Here is a 16,656-nt window from a genome sequence, read left to right as displayed (position 1 = left end):
CATGTTAAGACCTCTCATTTATGTTCGTCATACAGTCACATCGCGCAACATCAATTTTGGTGTATATCAAGCGAGCGAAATGGCCGCGAGTGCACCACGAGCATAGCATGTAAATCATGCCATACGTGACATGCCTGTCATGATTTTCATGTTAACACCTTTCATTTACGTTCGTCATACAGTCGCTTCGCGCAATAGCAATTTTGGTGTATATCAAGATAGCGAAATGGCCGAAAATTCACCATGAGCGCGGCATGTACATCATGACATAATCATGAAAAACGTGACAATCATGTCACGTTTTTCATGTTGCCACCTGTTATTCATGTTCGTCGTACAGTCGCGTCGCGCAATACCAGTTTTGGTATATACCAAGCTAGGAAAACGGCCGCGAATGTATCATGAGTGTGGCTTGCAAATCATGTCGTACATGACCTGCATGTCATGTTTCCATGTTACCACCTCTCATTTACGTTCGTCATACAGTCGCTGCGCGCAATACCAATTTTGGTGTACATCAAGCTAGCGAAGCGGCCGCGAATGCATCATGAGCGTGGCATGTAAATCATGACATACATGACATGCATGTCATGCTTTTCATCTTACCAACTGTTATTCATGTTCTTCATACAGTCACTTCGCGCAATACCAATTTTGGTGTATATCAATCTACTGAAACGGCCGCTAGCGCACCATGAGCGTGGCATGTACATCAGGTTGTACATGACTTGCATGTCATGAATTTCATGTTACCACCTCTCACTTACGTTCGTCATACGGTCGTGTCGCGCAATACCATACTTGGTGTATATCATGCAAGCGAAACGGCCGCAGTGCACCATGAGCGAGGCATGTAAATCATGACATACATGTCATAGATGTCATGGTTTTCATGCCAGCACCTGTTCTTCATGTTCTTCATGCAGTGACATAGCAAAATACCAATTTTGGTGGATATCAAGCAAGCGAAACGGCCACGAGTGCGCCATGAGCATGGCATGTAAATCATGTAGTACATGTCATGCATGTCATGATTTTCATGTTACCACCTCTCACTTACGTTCGTCATACGGTCGTGTCACGCAATACCAATTTTGGTGTATATCATGCAAGCGAAACGGCCGCAAATGCACCATGAGCGTGGCATGTAAATCATGATATACATGTCATGGACGTCATGGTTTTCATGCTTCGACCTGTTATTCATGTTCTTTATACAGTCACATAGCACAATACCAATTTTGGTGTATGTCAATCTAGCAAAACGACCGCGAGGGCGCCATGAACGTGGCATGTAAATCATGTCATACATGACATGCATGTCATGATTTTCATGTTACCACGTGTCAGTCATGTTCGTCATACAGAAATGTGTCGTCATACCAGTTTTCGTATATATCCCTTCATTTAAACGGCCGCGAGCGCCCAGGGACCATGTCATGTAAATCATGCTGCACATGACATGCGCGTCATGATTTGCATGTTAGGACCAGTCATTATGCGCGTCATGAATTCTTGTCACGCCGTACCAATTTTGGTGTATACGAAATTAACGGAACGGCCGCAACCGCCTAAGGTCGTGGAATGTAAATCATGCTGTTCATGACATGCGTGTCATGATTTTCATGATATGACCTGTCATTTATGTTTGTAATAAGGCCATGCTATGACACGCCAATTTTGGTATACATCCGATTAACGAAACGGCCAGCAGAGCACGAAGTCGTAGGCGGATAGATAGATAGATAGATAGATAGATAGATAGATAGATAGATAGATAGATAGATAGATAGATAGATAGATAGATAGATAGATAGATAGATAGATAGATAGATAGATAGATAGATAGATAGATAGATACGCTCAAAGTCGCAGAAGTTCGCTAAGAAATGCTTCGCATTTAAAAGTGCAGTTGTAAAGCACCGGCTTGGTCACATGCATGGAATATTGTGTGGCATTTGCACATGATTTTATGTGAGGACACTATACATATTGACGGCTCTCTCTACTATTGTTTTTCTTATCTGCAGATACTGCAGGCCAAGGACCTTCCGTCTAAGGATTTCCTAGGCTCATCTGACCCTTACATCAAGCTGTATCTCCTCCCGGAACGTCGCAAGAAGTTTCAGACCCGAGTAAGTCAGCGCTCTTTTGTTTTCGATTGACATTTTATCTAACCACCGATTTCCACTTATCTAATCTAATCACAGGCCTTTTTATGCACTGTTACTGTAAACTCTTCTTTGTCTAGCAATGATATATTTCTGGACGCGATAGAAAGTAGTAATTTGAAGTGGCCAGCTTTCCACAGCATTGTCTTCCTAGGAAACAGGTGTCTGGTTGATGGAAGATGTTGAATAATCTCGCTTTTTTTAAGCCGGCGATAATCTTCGCATTGTGAGCATGACAACGTAAGTTTCATTTATGCTATATATTTCTCATGGAGAGATGTTAGAGCAGCGTGGCGTTAGGTAAATGATATTTTTTTTCTGTTTTATTCTGTGTTACACATTTTGACTTGATATGTCTTGTCTAGTCGACAGTTTCTGAGTTTTCTCATTTCGATCGCGCTGTACAGACGAACGGTATACCGCTTTCACGATTCTTCGGTAATGTTTACTGCTTTACTTTCCTAGAAAGAAACGTCAAAGAAACATAGACTACTCGACGCCATCTTCTTTTTTTGTGGGAAGTGAGGGGAGGGAAACAAAGGCACGATTACTAACTTGGCCTGTTTGGCCGTTCCTCTAGGTTCACCGCAAGAACCTGAACCCAGTGTTCAACGAGTCTTTCGTGTTCGCGATGACACTGGAGGAACTCCGCCAGAGGACGCTGCAGTTCTCCGTGTACGACTTCGACCGTTTCTCGAGGAACGACCTTATCGGTCACGTCATCGTCAAGCACCTCCACGAGCTCTGTAACCCCACTCACGAGATGGAGTACACCATGGACATTGTGGGTGTGCCTCAGGTAAGCAAGTCCATATTCATCTCTTACTGTGTGCATTGATAGCAACTCCACATAGCTGACAGAGCGGTACGTAATATTACTTCTCACTATATGCCAGTGTAAACACTGCGAAGTGGGGTGCTCCGGAATAACTTTGGCGAGCCGATGTTTTTTGAAAGAAAACTGGAATATAACTAAACGCATTCATCCCTGTGTGGCCGATCCAACTAAACATTTCGGAGGAGGATGTACCGCCAGCTAGATATACCCGAACATAGAACTTTAGGTGAGGGACAAGATGTCTGAACAATCCTTGCTTCCGTTTGAGCATAGGGCCTCGAGAAGACGTTCATTGTGCTAGCTACTTAGCACAAACACGAAACGCGGGACGACAGAACAAGGGCGCAGCGCTTCCTTCCAACTAAAATTTATTTTCTGCAAAATTTCAGTTGGTAGAAAGCGTTCCTGCTATGTTCTCTCGTCCCGCATCGCTTGTTCTTGCTCCGAATCTCAATGAACGATTTGTTCCGACTTGCCGAACTCGCAAATTTGTTGTGCCCAGGTAGTAGCCTGACTTGCACTTATCTCTCATACGCCTTGAGGCAAATCTTCCCAAGTCAGAAAGAGTAGAAATGAATAGCTTAAACGGGCTTTCTTGCGTTTGTCTTGTCACGCTGGCTGTCAACGCCGCAATGAGTCGAACCAAACACCTCATGTTTAGCAGCAGAATTAAAATCCTTGGTAGATGTCAGTCAGTCGCAGTAGTCTCTTTGTCGAAGCAAACTCTCAGACCTGAAAGTCGTTCAGTAGGGCATGCTGTTAGGTTGTGTTACTTAAACTTTCCGTCCAAAAATTTCGAGCACAGTGTGAGCTGTTTCTTTTTGTATCACCACTGACTTGGTTGCATTGCGGTTAAAAACAGTGAAGACAGACATGGGAGCATGTTGCCATTCTCTAGGCCCCTGGAATCAACCTGGATTATAAAGCGAGCAGTGCTTTTGAACGGTAATAACGAAGGTAATGATTGGCTTAGTTAGAAACCTTTATAGAATGCCTAGAGAGGGCGTGAACTAATGACCTACGTACGAACAGTTCTTATGGCACCAAGCTCCTGTTGCTTGGGTAATAGAAAAACTAAGACAGTGTTATAGAGTTACTTCCGTAACAGAGTACCTTTTCAACCGCTCACGAATTCCAGGCTTCACGTTGCGGCGAAAATAAGTCACGTGTTTCTGTGGTCAAAGCTGCCTGCAGTCCAGTAACGTCGAAAGTTCTCATACTCTCCAACTCAAAAGAAAAAAAAAGAACTTTACAGTCTCTATTCTCTTGACAGAGTCCAACAGCTTTAGGACTTGTATTGTGGGAAAGCCTTGCCAAATGCTCTGTGACCTTGAAAAGATGAGAAATATTGTCTTCTTCAAGGCATTAATAGTATCCACCTCGAAGAAAATAAAACCACTTGTCGAAACGTTGGAGGTAGTGACACCCCTTGTCCAAGAAGATTTAATCTCTTGAACCCTCCGTCTTCTCCTGAACGTGTGTCGTGTAATCTTGTGTGATGTACATGCGAAGTCTAATTGCGTCACCTTAGCTTAACGCTTCCATCTGCGTTGCCTCATCATTAAGATGTCCTCAGTAATGTAAGCCACCGAGTGAAGAGCCATTAACTTTTCTTCATTAAGGCGCAATACTTTCCTCAACTCTCTGCGTCCAGTTAGTCACATATGCCTAACCGTGCTTAGTTCCTCGGAATACCGGTTTAATTTCACCACCCTGAGCGGATCGTCATGGGTAGTAGTATTCATTCCGTGTTGCAAGTTCCTTATGCAAATTAGAACTGAATTTTCACAACATTTCTAAAGTAATACCAAAAGCGTAACATTTTTTCGTATTTTTCGCAACTGCTCAGTCCATGGCCAGCAGCGAAGGCGATCAAGTCCTTATAATTTTTATTTATTGGTAGATATTTCAGCATAATAGGGTTAGAGGCTGTCGCAGTCTTTCACACATGTTACCTGTACTTGGGAACTCCGCATATATTTTCTTCATTTTATTGTGGTACGCAATTTCGTTGTAACCAAGAATAAAGCTCTCGCATAAATGGATGGCGCTGTCAACCACGCGCGCACTCTTAATAAGCCATCATTTCTTTTTTCATTTTCTTTTCTTTCCTCTCGTGCTCTTCCATGGCAACATTATATTTATTTCGTTTCAGAGTTACGCCGGTCGTATTAATGCTGTTGTAAGGGAAGAAAAAAAAAGCAGCGAAATGGAAAGGACGGACGTGGGAAAACATTTGCCAAGCAAAGGCATACCGTCGTTCCGACCTTGCCTTCATTAGCACTAATTATTTTTGTCAGACACACGCGGCACGTGCTTGATGGTGCCTGCGCATTCGTATACCACGGTTCTGACAGGAAATGAAAAAAAAAATAAAAACAAAGGAGAGCAAAACGAACTTTTTGTCTGTTTTCCTGCCTGTCACGTCTGCGTCACGCGGCCCGCAAAGACGTCGCATAGATCACGAATGCAAGATGACCTTGCTCTGCATGATGGGCCACGTGTGTCGCGTTACTTCTTTCGAGAGATGACGTGTCATTTCTGCGTCCCACTTGCATAACGCCTTGCTAATTATCTTCTCCGATGACACCCTTCACTGCGGACAAAAGAAATAAATGAAAGGCAACACGAAAAGCTCCTCTTAGATAGTAACGGCTGATATCATGTTTTGTTACAAACAAGCAGTCCTTCACACTGCCGCATGAGGGTCTTTTTTCGCTGTTTGCCCAATGTAGCAGGACGGAAACAGAAAAGGTGAATAGAGGAAGCTTAACCAGAAAAACATCTAGTTGGCTACCCTACACTGGGGGATTGGTGAAGGGGAATAGAAAAATGAAAAATAGAGGAGGGAAGGGAAGGAGAGAAAAAAAAGCAAAAAGAGAGGTAGCAGCATTTGCAACAACCACTAGGGGAGATAGCCGGCTCTTTTCTGTGTGTGGGCGCACGTACGCTCACATGTATATGTATAACTAATGAAACCAACAGACAATTCAGCCAAGGAAAGCATACGGGACATTATGTGTTGTTTCTTTCGCTGTAGTTTTATAATACTGACCTAAATTGAATGAAATTAAAAGTGGACGAAAAATCTCCCTTTCCGTCAGTGGAATCTGTACCCACGATCCACATAAATGGCATACAAAGTGGACGAGGGATCACCCTCCGTCGTAGATCAATTGGTGGAGTATCGGATGCGTAATTCGAAGGTTGTGGTATCAGAACCCACCGAGGAAAAGGGTGATTTTCCGTCCTCTTTTATTTCCGTGCAATTTAGGTCAGAATCATTATAGGTATAACTATAACAAAGAAACAATCCTTTGGAACAGTTCGTATGCTTTGGCACTATATATATATATATATATATATATATATATATATATATATATATATATATATATATATATATATATATATATATCACTATAATTAACATTTATGGCTTAGGGGCATTATCATCTCACATGATGTTCTCGTGCCTCCCAATGCGACATTTTGAGAAAATGATAAAGCTCAATTTCTAACACCCATATATAGTTGAAGGGGCACGCTTAGCCACTGAAGAGAAGTTTTTGTTGGGCGAGTTGGCGAACGTTCATAATGCTTTTAAGGCGCGAGAGAACACAAACACAGGGAAGGCGCTCTGTCCGGTGTCCTTCCTTGTGTTTGTGTTCTCTCGCGCCTTAAAAACATTATGAGCGCTTAGCAACATATGACTTTTCTTTATTGTGACGATGGCCGTGCTACAGGAACAACGTTAAACAAGCGCAACATTTGGTGTTTTTGTAAGAGTGCCCCTTAAGTTTTTCACAACATACTTGTCGGCAAAACGTTTTAGGTGTTCATGCGTGTGTTAAATATCAATAACGCACACACACGCACCGGTTCAGCCATTACGTCACAAAAACATAGCACGTATAGCTATGTTATAAATTATATATCCCATTCACTGCACATAAATTATGTTACAATCGCCAAATAGCACATACAAGCGTCACCATAGTGTCCATACAATAAGCCGCTGCTTTTCCATTTCTCCCACGTTACCCTGTGCAGGAAAAAATGGACAAGCTGGGAGAGGTCATGCTCTCGCTGTGCTACCTGCCAACTGCCGGACGACTGACAGTCACTGTCATCAAGGCCAGAAACCTGAAGCCCATGGACATCAGCGGGTCCTCTGGTACGTGTGTTTGGTGAGAGATAAAACTCTCAATAGCATTTCATGCACCATATCAAATGGTAACTACCATACCTACAGTGTCTAAAGTGTCGAGAATCTTTCGGACAGCGCTTATCGAGACTGTGGGATAACAAACCATTGTTTTCAAATCTCACGTGATTTTAACTTGCCTGGGCACAAGACGTAGTTCAAGGTTGTTCACACGAAAATGAGAACGAATATTGCATGCAAACGATGAAACAGAGCTTGATCGGAGAAGTGATGCGCAAAGAAAAATCTGGCTAATTATGGCTCATTACAAGGGTTCGCATTCATGGCTCAAGAACTCTACAAATTTGGCTCCATATGAAGACTCCGCATGCCAGGCTTGCTAGAAAAAACTGTTGACGTGAAGTGCAAATGTTCGACATGCACTTTAGCTTCGCCTTCAGTCTGTACAATAGCTCTGATCATTCAAACTGCGTCTGTGAACGCGTTGAAGCCTCTTGCGCTTTCTTTTTAAAACAAATTAGACAACCTCCTTGAGCTGCGACGCACTTCGGCACTGCTTTAATTGCTGTGTAATAACAAATGGCAATTAGGTTCTGCTCATGTTCTAGTGCATTTCTTAGGTCTGTTCTTCTTCTGTGTTGCATTCATTTATCATCAAGTAAGCACTCAAGTTACCGTTCAACATTGTCCTTCTCCATTTCTTAGCGTCGAATGTGTCAAAATCTCCGAGGCCAGGCAAAATTTTCAACGCTTCATTACAGATTACCAGAACCAAGAGGAATTATGTGGGACCTGATTTTGCTAAAGCAAGAATATGGCTGAGAAATTTCATTGCGCAGTCGGTACCGAAACGAAAAACTTCTCTCGTTTTTTTTTATCAATTTGATGCAGACCCCTACATCAAGGTCATCCTCGTCTGCGAGGGCAAGAGAATCAAGAAAAAGAAAACGAGCGTCAAGAAATCGACGCTGAACCCGGTGTTCAACGAGGCCCTCGTCTTTGACGTGCCGCCGGAGAACGTCGACGACGTTAACCTTGCCATCAAAGTGGTAGACTATGACCGGTAAGGGCCATGTTTTTTTTTTTTTTTTGCATGCAAGCATTCTTAATGGCACTCACATGCGCTTTGCTCGTTTCATATTTAGAAAATTGGACATTTAGAGCTAGCAGTCCAGGTATCCTAGGTGGAGGAGGAGAATAAACTTTTATTCCGAGCAAGCGTAGTACGCGCCCTAGGCTGGCGGCCTCCTTATTCCATGGTAGCCGCGGGCCATGACACTTTCTCTAGCCCGTTCTATCAGGCTGCGCTGATTCTTTGGGCCAGATTTGATGGCTTGGCCTCCCATTGCTCTTCGGATATTGCTTGATTGCCTGCGGCACCACGTTTTTGTGCACATCCCCGTACCATATGGCAAATGATGTCCGGAACCTCACAGTACATGCAGGTGTATGGGTGCTTGGTAGGTGAAATTCAGTGCATTAGGATGCCGTGAACGCAACCATTAGTTCGCAGTATTCTGAGGGTTACTGCCTCTTCCCTAATTAGGCAGGGGCGATGTGGTGGATAAATAAGTTGTTCTAAGGCAAAATAAAGATTTTTCTATCGAACATTCTTCATTGAGTCGCAATCGTGTGATACGAGTGTACCGTGCAATCTGACTGCGCCAATTTCTGTCCGGCTATCTTAAAGCTGCTAATTGCGGAGATTTGTTTTTGCTACAGCTTGAGGTCCACCAAATATATGCCGTCGGAGTTTACTACGCATATAATCTTGTAGCAGTCCTAGTATGATCGGTAGCCGTGGAGTATATTGCAGTATATCATAATGCACTTTATTTAATAATATCCAATATACATGCAGGTACCATCCTTCTCGCATTCTTTTTCAATATTGCCTGCTCTTGCTATGTCTTAGTTTTTCACGTGGTCTTTCCTCTCTTCTGCCCCAAATGTTCTTTTACCCTCATTATCACCCTTTTATCACACGCAGTATTATACATTGAGTGTTTGATGGTGTTAACAATATTATGCTGGAAAACTATCACTCGCCTCTTTTAAGTGGCTTGAACCTCTTGCAAGTGACACTTGCTGTGCTAGCAGAGTAAGTGGTAACACGTCATCTTAATTGTTTCTCAAGTTTCGAGAACACTTGGTACAGGAACTCACTCCTAAATACTCAAAGCAGTAATAGTACAGAACAGTGAGTTGGCCTCGAAAAACTTATTTGCTCTTTCAGGGTCGGACCAAACGAACTAATGGGGTGCTGCGCCGTTGGACAGTTGGCCACAGGCGTTGGACGCGACCACTGGCTCGCCGTCATGGACAACCCGCGAAAACCGACTGCCCAGTGGTATCCTCTTGTAGACAGCCTCCCTGCTGAGTTAGACCCACCGCGAACGCCGTCGGTTACCTGTCTAAAGTGAAGTGTTTGCAGGATGGCCAGTTGGATTTCAGAGATGAATCCATGCCTCGATAGTGTTGATTCAACAATTCCGCACAAAGCGGCATTGCTTGGGAGAGAGAAAGATTCACTGGCTCGGAAGAAGTGCCGGTATTTTCTCCATTGATGGCATCGGCAAAAAGTTGACATTGTGAGCTTGTTCTGTGTTGGACTCGCATTGAACTGCCGACTGAATACAGGAAATTGTGGCCGCAGCTGTTAAGACAGATTGCCACATGCATTGTAAGATCGCTAAACAGAATGTAGGAGTTAAAGGTTATAAAAATTGAGAACGTCGTTTAAAAGACGGGCCTGCTCACAGGGTTCGTGTGCTACGGTGTCCGGTACGAATTTCAATTGGCCGTAAGAACATTCCTTGGTCGAAGGCTTGCGAGTAATTGTACAGGTTCAGTGTTCTGCTCTTTGGCTTAAAAAAGTCACCTCTCGACGGAGGGGAGCGATAGTAGAGTGCTACTTTCGGTATGCGAATAGAAGTGTTTATCAAAACGCATTTCACCAACGTGTGGTGTGGCTTTATTCTTATACCAATCAAGATACATATTAACCAGTGGTTCAGTGTAAGTTAACTGCACGTTCTTGTACCCGTTGCATAGCTGATGCTTCTGTGAGTTGTCATGAGGGAATTTCGACGCATCCGTCGCTTAAAGCGCAGTCCGGGAAAGCCTTTGGCAGCCAGGGCGAGAGCTGTTCGCATGTCACTGTTTAAGTGAGCACGTCATTATACCGAAACTTTTCAGCCATTCTGGTCAAGAGACTTGCCGGGCATTTTCCATCCCGCCTGCGAAGGGTGGTAACCGTTATTTGTGGCAAAGAACATCCTCATTAAGAAACCAGCCACAGTGACACCCTGAAAGGGTACGTAGGTGTGCATGTCACGAAAACTGCTTTAACTAACACGAGTTCCTCACAAGCATAATTGAAGCGAAGCATATACAATCGCTTCGCGATACGCTTCAAGCAGGGATTCAGCATTCGATTTCAATCAGTGGTTGCCCTCGCGTTCTCTCTATTCCTCTGGATTGACGTCTTTTGAGGTACGAGTCGTACCGCTTATGCGCGCTGAATATACCTAAGGCCTGCCTACCTACAGCTTTAACGGTAACTGTACAACTTGTGATACGTAGGCCCAGAAAGAGACTTAGTGTTTGCTGTAGTTTTTCTGAGAAGAGTCATAGACCTTCTTCGATGTACAACGCGATACCATGTAAGATAAAACCCAGCGCGGAGCGCCATGCGATGTGACCGCAAGTTGTGTTCCAGATCACCGGTCTCACTTTCACCTATATATCGTCATATCCTGATTTGAGATAAATACCAGATTGTATGCCTTCTACAGTTATCTGTTCAAAATTTGTAACCAGCACTGTTTGATAATGCACACAATCTAGTGTTATCGTGAAGTGTTTTGCCTTATGAAGTGTCTGTAAAAAACAGTGAGGAAACAGTAACAGTATCTATGGTAGTTTGCAAGTAATGTTCGTTTATGTATAATGTGTTCGCTAATGTACACTACGCCTAATATAGTAGAGATATGTAGTGGGCAATCTCTTGGGCTGTGCCCACTGCTAATTGTAGTTGGAACAAAAAAGTGGGAGCATTTGTTAACTATTTCTTTCCAGTAGATGTCATAATTTGAATATGGCACCTCTGTTACCGGTCCAGAAGTATGGTAAACTGCATGAATTAGACGTGGGACCTTAATGTTCGGTTAACCTAGTTGCCAGCCCAACACCACGGCTTCATATGTCGTGATTTTTCAGGGGCCTGCCTAATTTGGCAGTAGGATTGTCATATTTCAAGTACATTAGTAGCACGTACAACGCTAATTTGTTGGATAACAATACAAAACATGTATATAAAGTGGTCGTTTGTCATGTCTGTTAACTTGTACGTTTTTCTTTAAACAGTGTTTTTCAGCGTATATTGGAGTGCTTGCCGCATATGTCACTGAAGCAGGCTGGTTAAAAGCGGCATCTCATTGTTTTGAAGTCATGTGATACGTGACACGAGGGGACCTACAGCGTACGTTCCGCATCCGAGTGTCTTGCTGAATTCCGCTCCATCTATCACGTGGCCAGTGGCGTGCACGCTTTCCTTAATGCGTTGTAATGATCGTTTGCGCATGTGCAAGTATTGTATATATTTTGATGAGAGACGAAGTGTCGCGGCAGTTATAACTGAAGCCAAACTGCGGCGTGTGTAAAGGTCTGTAGCCATTATTGTTTCTGTGTTGTTTCCACCTCGCCCGGCAATACTACAACACCGTTTAGACGTTTGACGTAGCATACCGACCGCACACACCTTAGCTCCTCGTATCATGTACGTTTCATTTCCGTTGTTTAGATGCCGAAATGTCCCGGTGGCTTATTAGTAACCTCCTTTGGATGTCGTACGCTGTGCTTCGCGAGGTTGCAATAAACCAAAATCTCTGAGTTCATTTTTGGCGTAATGCGAATCAAGGCGGCACCAGAATCATAGAAAACGACTATGCAATACGCACGTAGATGCTCCTTGCATTGACTGCCTCTTTTTATGTTAAAGTTCAGGCTATTCATTGTCATGAACTTTCCGAATGAAAGTTATACGTTAAAATATAGAAATATGTGATATTATCTACAATTAAAGCAAATGATCTTGCGCCAGGGCAGTCACGTTCGTTTGATGTCACTTTGCCCATGATGTGTATTGCACAAACGTTCGTTAAAACATAATACTTTAGCATGACTACCCTACTTTCTTAATAATGTTCATACATATTGTAGCTCCTGAAGCTTAAAGAGCACAATGCATACGCGTTCCCAGTTGGTGAGTTAGCCGCAATGTGCAATATGAGCGAACTTTTGTTATGGTAATTTCATATTTCATTTAGTTTGTGGATTTGTTGAATATTTTAGGTTAATCACTTCGTGAATGATTGAATCCATTTCCGCGTGCATATAATTTGGCAGGAAGAAATTTTATTCAAGCTTGTTCTTTATGAAAAAGTGTATTTTAATGCCACCTGATGGATACATTTCCTTAAGCAGTCCTGCTTCTTCTGACACCGTGAGAATGTGTATTCGAACATTACACCCATCAGGAAAACCGCTTACTCCAAAGAGTTCATAAGGATTTTGATATTGCTTGAAGAACTGTAAATTTTATTGCTTTAGAGTGTGCAGAAGGGATATATACAGTTTTTTTTGTCTTAAATCAGGAAACATGGACCGTGTTGTGTTTAGAGTTTTATGAAAATTTTTTGGCAGTATCTCTTCGCGTGCAAACACTGGCGCAGAAGTTCGAATTTTTCATACAGGAGATATCCAATAGAAAACCACAAATAGGCGCATTCATTCATCGTTTTATATGACTGTATTCAATGGAAAGACATGTATGTTTTCCATTACGACATGCGCTACTAGTTCATTTTCTTCTTTCGCCTGTCTTCCTAGTGAATGACTATCTTCGATAGATTGATTTCACGGCGGGTGCTTCTAGACGCTTCAGCGGAATCCCAGAAACTTGGATCTTAACGTTTTTAGAATGACCGATAAAGTTCTAGCGCAATTCTATATGTTTGCGGTGAAAAACAAGAAACAGCTCCAGGTTTTGCCACGGCCGGTGATTGTTTTGTGCAATAATTGTTGCGAAGTTTATTATGTATTTTTAGAGAATGTTGATAGCTTGGACTGTACAAATGAACGATTTTGTAATGGCCCTTATATTTGCTTTTTCATAGTTTGAAACATATGTCTCTAGATAGTCTTGACTAGACATTCAAAGAAGGTGGTAGTAAACAAGCTTTCGCAGAGTGATGTTTTTTATGACACTATTAAATATAATGTGCAGAAGAGAAAGTACACGGGGATTGAAGTATAGAAATATACTCAAGAACTCTTCGCACCATAACCAGAGGAACCATGGATACGCTGAGACTAATGTCTTGGATGATGTAATTAAAATAGTGGAAATTTCATTACATGGAGAACAAGTTGGTCCTGGCTCATAAAAGATATATTCGCGTATAGTATTTTTTAAAAAAATATATATACCCAAAGAATTTCAGTCGTGAGAATGAAAATACTGTGAAGACGAACCTCAGTAATGGGAATACATACGGAAAATGCTCAGTCGTAGTAGCGTTCCAGATGAAACAACGAGAAAATGACAACTGAATATTGCAACCATGGCGACAGGTTAAACAACAAAAAGCGATAAAACTCATCTGTTGAAGATGAGTGCTGATTCTTTATGGTTCGAACCACTAGGTAATGCTCTATTCATAAACTTGCGGCATCTAGACCTGCGCCAGATGCGCAATATTGCTTATCCTGTTTGTAAACTGAATGCCATAAAACTTCCAAAAACATGGGTACGGCAAAATCTAAAGAAACATACAGCATTATTCATCCCTTTGCCGACTGCTGCTGAAAGTGCTATGAGACAACGATTAAGGGGACCTTTGTTTCATGTTTTAGCATGCTATCAGTAAGTTTTAGCGTTTCTCTTCGTTTTGATGCGTTCTGTCAATAGCGGGGACACAGGAAAGTCTAAACTTGGATCCAATGCTTCGACAGCTACACAATATCACAAAACAGTCCTTACTTGTCCAAACATTGGAACATCCGGTCGAATTCGAGGACATTCATTGTTCTACCACTGTTGACTTGGAGTGTACACCTTCCTGTGAACTGCTAACGTTCGGTGTTTGGTGTCCGTGTAGTGAACTGTCCTGGCAAACATGATTTTCTTCGGTGCCCTACTTGTTGCAAGCGTTTACGACATGCGCGTCTATATCAGATCCTGCGAACCCAAAGGCCACATTCTGATGTACAGACCTGAACGGCTGCGTGTAGCAGCATGCACACCTGACCTGTTCGCCGTCTACTATAATACTCTGTATCTCGTTACCTTGGGGTGTGTGTCATTTTCCGTTGTGTGAGTTGTAGCGCTATTGCCAGATATTGTAACTCATTTGTGCACACTGCAGATGACGTTGGCGTTTGCATGTATCCTCAGTAATACTGGTAATCGTGTATGGCTCTTTCAATTATGTTATTGCACTGATAATTACGCTGTTTGATGATACCGTTATATGTGTGATTACATTTGTTGTGCATACATTTTGGGTGTTCAGTGTGAAAAGAGGCTTAACCGGACCGGCCAGTTTCACGTTGCTATACATTTTGCCGACCAAAATGAGGTAACTTGTCCTCACGCATATTGCCTCTGAGGGTGAGAGCACCCGCGATGTTTCGAAAGCAGCTGTTCAAGTGTGATATGTTGCCGGCACATTTATGGACGTGACGTAAGCATCCATTGTACAGCTTCATTGAGAAACAGTCGTTTCGAGAGTGAACCAGTGAGATGTACATCCGCCAAAAACGGGCAAGTGTGGCCGACATACGAAAGTGATGTATATTTTTAAATCAAGATTCCTATGAAGCGATTGCGGGAGAGATTATATTGTAAAAAAAGATGTAGCACGATGATTGTGTAACTGCTCTTACGACAGCTGTGAACCCGATTGTGTGAAAGTTGACGTGCGTGAAAAAATAAATATGCCCTTTATTTTTGGCGTTAAGAAACAAACGTTTAGGCGTCTTTTCTCTGTCACTTCAAGTGTCTTGCAATGTCAGAAGAAAACTAGGGGCTATCGATGCCCACTCGAAAATTTCGTCGAACACAGATCCTACCCGAGCCAAGCTCTCATGCACCTAATACACCCAGATTTATAGGCGACAGGCTATGATAATAATTGTTGGAGCTTTACGCCGGAGAACCAAAGCGTGGTCGTAAGGGACGCCGTAGCGGATGACTCCAGAAATTTTGATCACCAACTGTCCTATAACGTGCACCTAAATCTAAGCACGTGCCGAAATTGTGGCTCTAGAGCCGCCCTAGAGAATATCCTATGGGGATATCGTCGTGTAATGCGCAATAACAGTAATGCAATATCAAACAGCCTCCGCGCGCGCTGTGAGTCTGCGTTCCTCAGTTCTGACCTGGATCACAAACTCTGCGCCGCCCAGCGAGCCGCAAAGGGCCAGCAACCCTAGGCCGAAGCCAAGGCGGTGTCCAGGCCCATCCTACCAATTCGCATGGCACTTAATAAAGTCATTTGATCTGATTTTACAATTCAGCAATGAAGCTAGATTACCCGTTTTGATTTCTTCAAAGAAGCCGCTGTGATGCCGCTGTATTTATGATACGCCCTTGCTTAACTTGCGACACCTTAAATGACCGTGCATTTCATCTCCACTATTTTTTATTTTCGTTTTGCTCATGACGAATACCGAGAGCGACACCACGTGACGTGACGTCACTGACTAACCCTCTCATTAACACGCCAAGGATAAAGCGCCTTCGACGAAGACAGGTACACCTATCGAAACGTCAGCCAGCCTGTCTGAGGCACTTATTCCTGATAAGATAGCCTGTGTATTTTATTCCTGGCAAGTGTTAAACAGCTCGTCCACCTTTACGAGTTCTTTTTTTGAGCGCACTACCTATTTTCGCAATAAAAAAGAACTAATTTTACGGTAACAAGCTGGATTTTACGCGAAACACGTATCCTGAATGCCGTATAAAAGCTGGGGGTAGAAACAATAGCAGGGTTGTTGCTTGAAAGGTGCTTTCACAACAGTTCTTTGAACATATAACGACATAGCAAAAAAACAGATGTCCACTGCTGTATATTCTAACACTGTGGCATTTCTAATTGCAAATGGAAATACCAAAACTCACCGTCATGATCGACCGTCTTTCGTTAAGTCTGAGCCATGACATGAAAAAGGAGAAATACCATTGTGAGTAGAAAGGCATGGACATCTAAGGGAATGGAAACACCCTATATGCGTTGCGGTATGAGTAAGAAAAAGGGGGGTGGGTTATAAGGGAAGGTCTAATGATTTCACCGAGGCGAAGCAGATAGGCACTTGGATGAAAAACGTTCTGAAGTAATCGATTCCTTTCACTGAGCTACCTGAACAAGTATAGGGAGCTCAGTAGTGCTTTCATCAGTAACTGGCGTGAACAC

At 42.9% G+C, this 16,656-nt stretch overlaps 1 protein-coding gene across 1 annotated transcript in view; it reads left to right on the top strand.

The window, feature by feature from the left end:
* LOC119402028 (synaptotagmin-10) overlaps nucleotides 1-15,203 on the top strand; it is a 134,089-nt gene extending 118,886 nt beyond the window's left edge. The window contains exons 5-9 of the mRNA XM_037669093.2: nucleotides 2,031-2,135; nucleotides 2,752-2,970; nucleotides 7,063-7,186; nucleotides 8,069-8,240; nucleotides 9,414-15,203. Of these exons, the coding sequence (XP_037525021.1) occupies nucleotides 2,031-2,135; nucleotides 2,752-2,970; nucleotides 7,063-7,186; nucleotides 8,069-8,240; nucleotides 9,414-9,600 (807 nt within the window). The 3' untranslated portion in view covers nucleotides 9,601-15,203. The remainder of the gene's footprint in view (nucleotides 1-2,030; nucleotides 2,136-2,751; nucleotides 2,971-7,062; nucleotides 7,187-8,068; nucleotides 8,241-9,413) is intronic.
* Nucleotides 15,204-16,656: the final 1,453 nt, after the last annotated feature.

The sequence above is a fragment of the Rhipicephalus sanguineus genome, chromosome 8 (genome assembly GCF_013339695.2).
Source record: "Rhipicephalus sanguineus isolate Rsan-2018 chromosome 8, BIME_Rsan_1.4, whole genome shotgun sequence".
Taxonomy (NCBI): Eukaryota; Metazoa; Arthropoda; class Arachnida; order Ixodida; family Ixodidae; genus Rhipicephalus; species Rhipicephalus sanguineus.
This window is presented reverse-complemented; position numbering and strand designations above follow the sequence as displayed.